The following is a 12,136-nucleotide window of genomic DNA, read 5'->3' as shown; positions in this document are numbered from 1 at the left end:
TTGAAAGATGTCAGTTTTAAGCAGGGTGGAAGGTGGGAGGTCAGCAAAGGAAATCATTGGAAGAGTTGAGACTGCAGGCAACAAAAGCATGGATAAAGGTTTCAGCAGAACATGGACAGTTTCGGGGTGGAGACTACAACTGTTTGTTCAGGAGGAGAGTAAATGCCAATGTGGTCATATTACGCTGAAAACCCTGTTTCTATGTAACCTCTTCCTTAAAATATATTGATAATGACGGTCTTTGTTTCAGTGTTTCTCATTCCTCTGTTATCAATCTTATTCCATCAGCAATTCAACATCCCATTGGATCTCGTTCAGATTGAGGAGCTACTCGGCAAACTTGACAGGGACAACACTGGAGCAATTGACTACAGGTGAAGAATTTCAGGATGAATACAGTATGATAGCATGGTTATGATACTGGACTAGCAATCAAGGGGCTTGGACTAATGGTCCAGTGATATGAGTTCAAATCCCATTGACAGATCATAAGAAATAGAAGCATGGGTAGGCCATTCAGCCCACTGAACCTGTTCAGATCACGGCTGATCTGATTGTGGCCTTAACCTCACTTTCCAGCCTGTCCCCACCACATCCCCCCACACCTTTGACTCCCTTGTCGATTAAAAATCTGCTGAAAATTCACTTGTAGATCAAAATTCTGTCTAACTGGGGAATCTAAATTGGGTTAATTAAATAAACCAAGAGTAAAAAGATAGCCTCAGTAATGGTGATCCTGAAACTGTCGGATTGTTATAAAAATCCAGCAGGTTCACTAATGTCCCTTAGGAATGGAAATCTACTGTCTTTATCTGGTCTGATCTATGTATAACTCTAGATACATTCCAATATGTTGACTCTTACCTGGCCTCTGGAACAGACTAGCAACCCACTTAATTATATTCAAGGCGATGGCTTGCCACCACCTTCTCAAAGGCAATTAGGGATGGGCAATAAATGCTGGCCATGCCAGTGTTGCCTGGATCCCGTTAATGAATTTTTGAGGGATCGTTTTTGGAATGGACTTTCCTTCCAACAGTAGTGAACATATTGCGGGTCAGAGGCACACTCCTTGAGTGTGGGATTAAATAGCTAGTTACATATGTCCATTCTCACTGCATGGCAACACCTTCATTTTTTTTCAAAAATCAACAATAGTTTAATTTTTAAAAAATTTCACTCCTTACAAGTTTTATTTTGATGCCTGAGTACTTCAAGCAATAAAAGAGACAGCATAGTAAGATCAGAGCGGTCGCTCAACAGTAAAACTGATCACTTTTTCAACCAATTTGTCAATCTCTCTCAGATAAGATTGCCTTATGGGGATGGAACTGCTCTTTTAAAAAAACAAATCATTTTTGGGATATGGGCATTGCTGGCAAGGCCAGCATTTATTTCTCATCCCTGGTTGCCCTTCAGACAGGGTTGGGCGTTCTGCTTGAACTGCTGCCATCAGTGTGGTGAAGGTACACATTGCTGTTAGGTAGGGACTTCCAGGATTTTGACACAGCAATGATGAAGGAATGGTAATGTATGTCCAAGTCAAGATGATGTGACTTGTAAAGGGCCTTGTTAAAGTCAGGCCAAGTACATTTCTGGGGATGTATAGAGGGAAATGTGGACTAACTCAGCTGCAGTGGGTTGCAGAAGAAAATCAAAGGGAAATGAGCCCTCAATGGAGTGTGAGAAGCATTCAGTGGGTAAATGCATTGTCCTGTTGGAACTTGTATTTCTACAGTACTATTTGCAATCTCAGGATGTCTCTTAGCACTGCAAAGTCAATGAGGCATTTTTGAATTGCAACCTAATGAAGGGAAACATGGAAGCAAATTTGTACTTGGCAAGATCTCAAAAATAGCAATGCAATAAATTATCAGATAATCTGTTTCAGTGATGTTGATTGCAGGATAAGTGTTGGTCAGGACACTGGGTGCACTCCCCTTTTCTTCTTTGAATTGCATCAAATATAGCCATCTGATAGGACAGACAAGCCCTCAGTTTAACATCTCATCCAAAAGAAGACAACCCCAAAAGATGGTCAGCCGAGGTTATAAGTGGAAGTTCTGGACAGAGGGTTTGGTGTATGACCTTCTGACTCTCAAAAACTACTGCTACTACTGAGCCAAGGCTGACATAAAGCAGAAATGTCTTTGATTCAGTCCGTGCTGGGTAAGATCTTGGGGAAACTAAATGTAGCACCACTGTGCTAGGGAGAGGAAAATCTCCCAGGGCTCCCTGGTTTAGGATTAGGTTGGAAGGAAATCTTTTTTAATGGAAGGAAATTGCCTCCCTCTTATACACTTACCTGGCGATACCCATGGTAAAGTAGCCTTCTGACACAAACCATCTGGGGCCGACCATAAAAAATGGTCATTTGAAAGAGAGAAACGGTGAAAATTTGCAGTGCAGAACAAGGCTATTCAGTCCATTTTGTCTGTGCTGTTCAACAAAAACCTGCCCAACCTAATCCCATTTTCCAGTTCTTAGTTTGTAGCTCTATAGGTTGCAGCACTTCAAGTATGTATTCATATTTGTTTTTGCACAGGCTGCTGGTGGCCATGGAGCCATATACCAGTTTGTCATCAGGGGAGGAGGGAAACCATGGAAATTAGGGAAAAGCAGAATTTAAGAAGTGTGAATAATAATGTAGGGTTAATACTATAGTTTTAGGCCTAGTCCTGATACTTAATTACTGAAACATTGGGATTTGTTTCATGGGCTGAAAATGTTAATAAAACTGGCAGGGGAACGTGGCTATCAGTTTTAAGGGTAAGCATACAAAACATATTCCATGGTCCACTCATGGACAGTAAACAGATTTTAAAAGAGAGAAGCCTATTTACCTGATCCCCTGGTACCTCAGCTGCCTGCTACAGACTAAACTGCTTTTTATTTCTTTTCAAAATAGCTTCACACTGCCTCAGGAACTATAGATTTTGATAAATCAGGTGACATGTACGAGAGGGTAAAGGTCAACTAGAGAGCAAAAAAAAAATGAAGAGAGAAGATGAGGTTAACTACACAAACACTGTATGTTATGTTAAAAACACTTCCATGACAATTTTTTGTTCTACCTACTATTAAAAAAGAAACATTAAAGTAAGTCATTCTTTTCATATTTTGTTTTAAAGGGGGTGTGTATTCTACAGAATTTGTGCATAATCTCACACATTCTGAAGCTATTGGGAAAATAGAAAATACAAAACTGTGTAAAGACCGCAGTCCATCTAACCCATCCCAAAAACAATAACCCTCAATTTCCCATTTCCTCAAATAAGTTTATTTTTAAATTATACTGTATAAACTTGCATAAAACCCACCCCTTTTGGAAGCAAAGCAAAACAATCTTCATGAGGGAATAAATAGCCCAATGGACAAGCTAATAATTATTCTTTCCCTGTGGAAAGGGTTCAGGTTTGGGATCTAGATGAAGGCACAGCATATACATACCAAATTGGTACTGAATTAAAATATTGCTACTTATGTGCCTTGTCCCGTTGAAATGTTTCAGGTACATTTGCATACAAACAAGGAGCAGGAGTAGGCCATTTGGCCCTTGAGCCTGCTCCGCCATTTAATAAGATCATGGCTGATCTGATAGTAACCTCAAATTTGCATTCTGCCTACTCCCAATAACCGATCACCCCCTTGCTTACCAATAATCTATCTGCTTCTGCCTTAAGAATATTCAAAGACTCTGCTTCCACTGCCTTTTCAGGAAGTGAGTTCCAAAGACTCATGACCGTCTGAAACATTTTCGCCTCATCTCCATTTAAATGGGTGACCCTTATTTTTAATCAGTGACCCCTAATTCTAGATTCTCCCACAAAAGGAAACATCCTCTCCACATCCACCCTGTCTCAGGATCTTATATGTTTCAATCAAGTTGCCTCTAACTCTTCTAAACTCCAACAGATACAAGCCTAGCCTGTCCAACCTTTCCTCATGAGACAACACGTTCATGACAGGTATTAGTCTGGTAAACCTCCTCTGAACTGCTTCCAAAGCACAAAGAAATCGTTCTGGGAGGTGCCAGCTGTTGTTGCGAAGGCAACACAATCAGATAATTTGTACCAGCAACCGTCCACAAACAGAAGTAAATTGACTGACCAGTTAATCATTTCTTCTTAGTGGTGCCTGAGGGAGGAATGTTAGCCAGGACACTTCCTGTGTCCTTGGATCTTTTAACGACAGCCTAAACAGCTGGAACTCCCTTTATAACAGCTTGGAATTGTGAGCAATTGAATAGAATATACTTCCCCTTTTTAATTGTTTAGATTAGGAATACTGGTTAATTTAATAGAGTACATTTCCCCTTTAATTATTCAGAGTTGAAATTGAGGACAACTCAACCAAAAGTCTGAGGCTCTTATGGAATACTCCCATCACAACTTCAACAATGTACTGGATGGGCTGGAATTTAGGCTGGGACTTCAATATGCAGAGACCCAGCTTTGTGGAGAATTACTACTTGGCCTTGAAAGGCATTGAAGCCTTTGCCTTCAGGGTAATGGCACAATAAGTGTCAGAGCCAAAGGCAGAGTTTGGAGTTACTACATTCAACTTAGATCTGCTGCCCCTCCTGGAATTTACTGGAACTTCCAACTAGAAATTAAAGACAAATCTCCAAGACACCACTATGAGCAAATCAGGAGAAAAATCAGAGGGGCATTAGAAAATTGTTTTTTATTTTAATCTTTCAATTCTTTGGCAATTAGTTTTAAAAATATTGAGATGGGGCAAAAAAGGCTGTTTGACTGACAGTCAAGAATCATCCAATTGGATAATGAAGAATCTGTTCTCTTTCTGATTGGCAAAGAGAGGAAGGCAGTGCACTGGAAGTATGGACATATTGGGTGACCCACGGTGGGAGCGTGTGGACAGGGTGGTTTGAAGCAGAAGATCAATGGTACAGGAGTCAAATCAAATCCAATCCAATCAAAGTTAGTAACCCTATCACATCTTGGCCTCTCAGTCTGTGGGCCAAAATCAGTGACTAGTAGGAAAAGTGAGGCCCAAAAAGACAGTCTGCTTGAGGATGTGGGGTCCAAAGGAAGATGTTGAAGTTTTGTTGTAACAAGTTAAATGCGGCTCCCTTATACAGATGCTTCCGGGTGAGCCCAGTACCCCCATTTCTCCGGCTACCCATTCTCTTGATGGCCAAGTGCCTTGGATGCATGCACCAGTACCATGGGGATTAAGAGAGCCTGTCCTGACCTCTCCATTGTTGGTGGTGTTTATCCACGGAGGTTCAGAGTGAGCACCTTGCTTTATTTGCAGTAAGGTGTTCCCCTCTCTCCTGCTGTGGAGTTTCAAAAAAGTTAAATTTCATTGATCTGCTTTGTTTTATACAATAATGTTTAATAATTCATGTTTTTTGGCCTCATGTTTTCTGTTCTTCCTTCTTATCTATTTGACCCTTTCTTCATCTCAATTCTGAGCTGAACAGGAATCTCGTCGACACCAGAAATCAGATGATCAGGGATCAACGGGAGCAAGTCCACAAGGAGGAAAGCCGCCAAAGGAAAGAGAAACAAAAGGCCCAGCGAGTGCTGAAAACACTTAAGAGTGCAATGAAGGCCATCACTCCACGAAGTTCAATTGTTATCTTGCCCAGTCAGGTCAAGCTGCCAGACATTCAACCACTCAAAACCTTCAGTTCCCAGCACTTAGCTGGCACATTGTTGAGCTCGTGGAATCACATGGGGATGTCAATCAGCAGTAGGTACTCGGTGCCAATCCTGACCAGCATACAGGTGCACCATCCATTTAGCCATTCCAACATTGGCCCTTCTGTCTCTGGTGCCAGGTTGGGTTCTTCCGTCCAAGTGCACTCGGTCTCACAACCTGATTTGCTGCCTAAATCATGTGTACGTTCTCTGACATGCCTAAGTGTGACTTCCAATCTAGAGGTGGACCCTGTCACAAAGCCTAGGCCAGCTACTTCATTTCGCACAGTGCGGGAATCAACCTCTGGCCACAAATGAGGAGAGGTGAAGACTCAAACGTAGTATTTTTGCAGTCAGTGGAAGCTTGTCTTTTCATGGGGACTTTATTGGCCTGTACAATTTATTTTCAATTAATCACTTCCCTGTTAATCATCTCATGTTAATCGCTTCCCATCAGTTACCGCCTACCAATTATCTCCCAGTAGTCACTTCCCATCTGTTGCTTCTCCTCAGTCACCTCCTGCTAACCACTTCCTATATGACAATGGCAGATCAAGAAACATAAAAAAAAACAAATTTCTTCCTCTATCCTCTTTTGAAGACATGGTCTCTTTGCTGTGGCATGGTTCCACGGATGTCAGGCGCCAAACGTTCTTCAGAAAGTGACCATTATTTGTGTAGGAATCTTTATAGTGAGTCAGGCATGATATCCCAATCACCATTTCCTTGCATGAACCACTAAATAGAGACCAGGAACAAGAACCCCAGCTAATTTCTTTCTTCCTAGTCAAGGGCATTGACACCACCGGAGTGTAAACAAAATCAACACCACCTGGAAATTGAACCTGGGATAGTCATGGTCTAAATAGTTTCGCGATCCACAGGGTATCTACCAGCTGAGCAAGTAGGGAAGCTCTTTCCTATGCTTTTTTACTCACTCTTCTGTGACATGTACCTCACTTAATGTAATTGTCAAAAGAACCAGAGGTGAAATGAGATTATTTTTAAACACACCGAGCTGTCATGGTCTGGAATGTGCAGAAACAGACTGAATACTAATATTCAAAGGGGAATTGTTTAAATGTTTGAAAGGAAAACATCTGCAAGGCTATGAAGAAAAGGAAGGGGAGTGGGACTAGCTGGATAGCTCTATCAATGGGCCCACATAGGGGTGATGGGCCAAATGGCCTCTTTCTCTGCTGTACCATTTTATGACTTTCATAGCTGTCTTGTGAGACATATTGTCATGCCTTGAAAAGTGTAAAATGTTGTGAAGATATCATTACATCACTAAGCAAGTTCATCAAACCTAATACCTACTTAGTGTTAATTTGCACGGGGATTGAATAATTTGTCACTGAAGCACAGGTTTTCTGAGACAGTCAACTTAACTTTACTGAAATGGATTGCTCAAAGTGAGTTAGTGCTCAAACTAAGGCTACGTGAAATTCCTTTGACCTTTAGTAATCTCGTTTTAAAAGGATAAACGCATCAGGAAGTATTTCTGCTGATGTTAGGGTTCCATGTGAAACAAGTTCACCAATTTTCAACCTAGTTCCTGTCATGTCTACGCCCAAGATGGAAACTAATTGCCGTTACATTTAGAACCTCATTTAGAGAAGCCACAGGAGAAAGTCATTAGGTCCAACCAGTTCATTCCTTTTACCTTACCATGTGCCTTTTTACAAAGGTCGGGATTTTCTGGTCCCGCCTGAGGCCAAGATTTTCTGGTGCTGCTGAAAGTCAATGGAATTTTGGCTGGCTCTCCAAATTTTCTGTTCCTGCCCGCTATTGGTCCCGCCGCGGGTGGGACCGAAAAATCCCGGCCAACGACATATTCTTCAATCTCTCTTCAGCCCAGAAACAAAACAAATTGCTTCCTTGGGCCCCTTATTTAATTTAAATAAGTTTCCATGAAGTTGTGCTCTCTGTTACAATAATTCTTTAAATGCTGTTGATTTGTTTATTAGTAAATTAATTTATTCGATTTTATTAATGCACTCAAAAGAGTATAGGAGCAGGCCAAAACTGTGATTGTGGGATTAGAAGTGCACAGTATGTAATTTGTGTCTCTGTAAATAAAAGGTTATAAATAAATAAAGAGTAGGCTTGACTTCTATCCTTCACCACCTGGCTATTTGAATTCTAACATGTGACAGGTTATTCTGAACATATAATAGAATTTGATCTTCTACAATCTCTCCTCCCCTGCTGTAATCATTTATCAGCCTAACACAGATGGTACTACCCAATGGTTTCTGATACACAAAGACAACAGGCATGCTGCCATGTCATGTGAGAGGACTCAAAAAATCTATCCTTCCTTTACAATAAAGAAAGAACATGTATTTATATTGATTTTATCATGACCTCAGGACATCCCAAAGTTTATCATATTTTCCACCACTAATAATCTACTTTTGAACTGTAGTGACTAGTGGGCAAATGTGGCAGCCAAATCACAAAATCCAATGTTCTCAACAACATCTCATTATTTTATCTGTTTTTTAAAATCCCTTTGCAACATTTTCTAGACACTGGATCAGTCTATTAGTATATCCAGGTCTTTCCAAGCCTTTGCGCTAATTCTATTATTTTCAGTCAGATGTCGCTCAGTTGGTAGCACTCTCACCTGAGTTGCAAGGTTCCGGGTTCAAATACAGGGCTTGAGGTACAAAAATCAATCTAGTGCAGTGCTGAGGTAGTGTTACACTGACAGAGGTTCTGTCTTTTGGATGAAACGTTAAATTAAGGCCTCATCTGTCTCCTCGGGTGAATGTAAAAGATCCCATAACACCATTTTGAAGAAGAGCAGGGGAGTTACTACTAGCGTCCTTACCAATATTTACCCCTCAATCAACATCACAAAAAATGGTTTATCTGTCATTGTCACATTGCTGTTTATCAGAGATTGCAGCATGCAAATTGGCTGCTGCATTTCCTACATTATAACAGTGGCAACATTTCAAAAGTACTTCATTCGCTGTACAGCGCTTTGAGACGTATGATGGTGGTAAAAAAATACTATATAAATGCAAGTCTTCCTTTTTTTTCTTTCTCACTGTATATTTTTAATGTACATTTTACTCATCCAGTGTGTATTACTTAGTGTTGAATTTCATTTATACTTTCTCTGCCTAATTGGTTAACTGATCTAAATAGTTTACAAATCATTAATTGCATCCCTTTCTCTATTGCTCCTTCAAAAATTGAGCATGTTTACGAACGGCTCTAACATTGAAGGAATTCAAGGAGATTAGAAAGAACAAGAGGTCAAGTATGACCCTACACCTCACTGGTACCTAAATTCCTTTTATTATCCAACGCTATGTTCTACTCTCAATTCTCGTAGCTCTCAGTTTGATTTGAAGTACATGATATGTAAAACATTCTCAACAGTTTTGAAAGTCCAAGCAAGATATATTATAGATGCCCCATGATCTAATTTATTTATAATGTCCTCAAAGAAGTCAAACAGATTCATCACGTCAGATGTTGTCATTCTATATCTATACTGACTGGTAATTACCATACAGTGCTTCTCCAGCTTACTCCTTAGCAAGGTTTGCATAATTTAAGTTGATAATGATGTTAGGCAAGTGAACATATAGTTGCATGTTTGATTTGTCCTTTTCAAAAATAGGCATTGTGTTTCCTTGCATCCAAATCTTGATTGACTAACTGGGTTGTAACAATTTTTCCATGAAAATAACGGGTGCCTCAGAAACTGTTTGCCTAGAGTAATCAACTCGGGAGTATTTGATAGTTTAAAGTCCCTTTAATTGATCAAGTCTTTCTGCTTCACTGATTTCTAAATCCCATGGGATAATTTGTGGAGTTGATCCATGAACAGCTGTATTATGTACTGAACATTCATCACTAGTCTATCACTAACACTCGGTCAGTAGAATTCCCTCAGTAACACCACCGTGGAACCACTATCACCACAAGGGCTGCACCTTTTAAGAAGAAAGCATAACAAACACATCTTCAAGGCAAGAAGGAATGGGCAAAAATGTGATCTAGCCAATGTCACTCCGTCCTCCTCCAATATCTCTCTACCATCATTCTGTTGGGTGGGAGTGGACTCCCCTGGTTCCATTCTTATCTAATTGCAGCCAGAGAATATGACATAATGGCTTCCCTTCCCACTTTGGCACCTTTACCTCTGGTATCTCCCAAGGATCAATCCTTGGCCCCTTCCTATTTCTTATCGACATGCTGCCTCTCAGTGACATTGTTCAAAAAAAAAGCAACGCTATGGCACACTGACAACACCTAACTTTACCTCACCATAACCTCACTCAACCACTCCAGAATCTCTAAATTGTCAGGCTTATTCGTCATCCAGTACTGGATGAGAAGAAATTTCCTCCAACTAAATATTGGGAAGACAAATCATTGTCTTTGGATCCCACTACAAACTACGTTTTCTAGCTACTGACTCTATTCCTCTCCCTGGAAATCATCTGGAGCTAACGCAGATTATTTCCAACCTTGATGTCAAATCTAATCCCAAGATAGGTTTTTAAACACGCATTTGCACCATCACTAAGCTCACTTATTTCCACACTTGTAATATCGCCCAGCTCTGCCCTGCTTCAGCACATCTGCTGCTGAAGCTCTCATCTATGCCTTTGTTTGCTCTAGACTTGAATATTCCAACACAGTCCTGGTAGCCTCCCATGTTCTTCCCTCCATTAAGGTAACATCATCCAAAACTCTGCTGCCTATGTCCTAACTCACATCAAGTCCTGTTTACCCACCATCCTTGGCCTCTCTGGTTAAGCAACACTTCAATTTTAAAACTCTCATCCTTGTCTTCAAATACCTCCATCATTTCCTCCTTCCTATCTCTGTATTGTGGCATCTTAGGCATCCCCAATTTTAATTGCTCCACCATTGGTGGTCATGCTGCCAAGGCCCTAATCTCTGGAACTCCCTCCCTAAATCACATCACTTCTTTTTCCTCCTTTAACACGCACCTTACAATTTACCTCTTTGACTAAGCTTTTGGTCATCTTTCCTAACATATCCTTGTGTGGCTTGGTGTCAAATTTTGCTTTAGGATGCTTCTGTGAAGCACCTTAGGACATTTTATTACTTTAGAAGCGCTAAATGAATAATAGTTATTGTGTCACTGATATCCAGAAATACATGGAAACCGGAAAGGAAGCCATTATCCTTTTCCATATACACTTCTAGAATATATGCATTAATTATTTTGATAGCTTTTCCTTCTCTTCAATTTCACCAAAGTTTGTATCTTTCTACTAATTACATCACATTCCTTTTTCAGTGTAGTTCCAGCCACCAATTTAATGCTCAACGAAGAGACAGAAGACTAACAAATCTTATGGTCCAAATGGTACACATTGTATACGGAAATAGGCGAGGAAGACCAATTAATGAGGCACTGGTAGTTTGATGGTATCAAAGTGATAGAAAAAGCTTACAATGTGGCAAAGATTAGTGGTAAACTAGAGGATTGGGAAAGTTTTAAAAAACTAACAGAAGATGACCAAAAAAATAATAAAGAGTGAGGAAATAAACTTTGAGGGTAAACTAGCAAGTAATATAAAAACAGACAGTAAGAGTTTCTTTAAATATATAAAAAGGACGAGAGAGGCCAAAGTCAAAACAGGCCCCCTTTGAGAATGAGGCTGGGGAAATAATAATAGGGAACCAGGAAATGACAGAGGAGTTGAATAAATACTTTGCATCAGACTTCATGGTAGAAGACACTAATAGCATATCAAAAATACTAAATAATCACGGGGCAAAAGGGCGGGGAGGGAATAATTACACTGACTATCACTAGTGAAAAAGTACTGGGGGAACTAATGGGGCTTAAGGCTGATAAGTCATCTGGACCTGATGGGTTGCATCCTAGGATATTAAAGGAAATAGCTGCAAAGATAGTGGATGCACTGATAGTAATCTTCCAAGAATCCACAGATTCTGGAAAGTCCCAGAGGATTGGAGAACTGCCAATATAACACCTTTATTCAAAAAGGGAGGGAGATAAAGAATAGGTAACTATAGGCCAGTTAGCTTAACATCTGTCATTGGGAAAATGTTGGAGTCTATTACAAAGGATGTAATAGCAGCGCATTTAGAAATACATAATCTAATCAAGCAGAGTCATCATGGTTTAATGAAGGTGAAATCAAGCCTGACAAATTTATTAGAATTCTTTGAAGAGGCAACAAGCAGGATAGACATAATATATTTGGATTTCCAAAAGGCATTCGATAAAGTACCGCACATAAGGCTACTTAATAAGATAAGAGCCCATGGTCTTGGGAGTAGTATATTAGCATGGATAAAGGATTGGCTAATAGACAGGGAGTTGGGATATGGGGGGGCATTTTCAAGATGGAAACCTGTAACTAATGGAGTGTCACAGGGATCAGTGCTGGGGTCACAATTATATTAATGAAATTGGATGAGGGAAATTTATGTAG

General features: G+C 40.2%; 1 protein-coding gene across 1 annotated transcript in view; it reads left to right on the top strand.

Moving 5' to 3' along the window:
• Nucleotides 1-6,335, top strand: part of LOC121292378 (leucine-rich repeat-containing protein 74A) — a 56,267-nt gene extending 49,932 nt beyond the window's left edge. The window contains exons 15-17 of the mRNA XM_041214227.1: nucleotides 289-374; nucleotides 5,450-5,721; nucleotides 6,127-6,335. Of these exons, the coding sequence (XP_041070161.1) occupies nucleotides 289-374; nucleotides 5,450-5,721; nucleotides 6,127-6,335 (567 nt within the window). The remainder of the gene's footprint in view (nucleotides 1-288; nucleotides 375-5,449; nucleotides 5,722-6,126) is intronic.
• Nucleotides 6,336-12,136: the final 5,801 nt, after the last annotated feature.

This window comes from Carcharodon carcharias, chromosome 20 (assembly GCF_017639515.1).
Source record: "Carcharodon carcharias isolate sCarCar2 chromosome 20, sCarCar2.pri, whole genome shotgun sequence".
Classification (NCBI taxonomy): Eukaryota; Metazoa; Chordata; class Chondrichthyes; order Lamniformes; family Lamnidae; genus Carcharodon; species Carcharodon carcharias.
The sequence above is the reverse complement of the archived record's forward strand: the minus strand, read 5'-3'. Positions and strand labels throughout refer to the sequence as shown.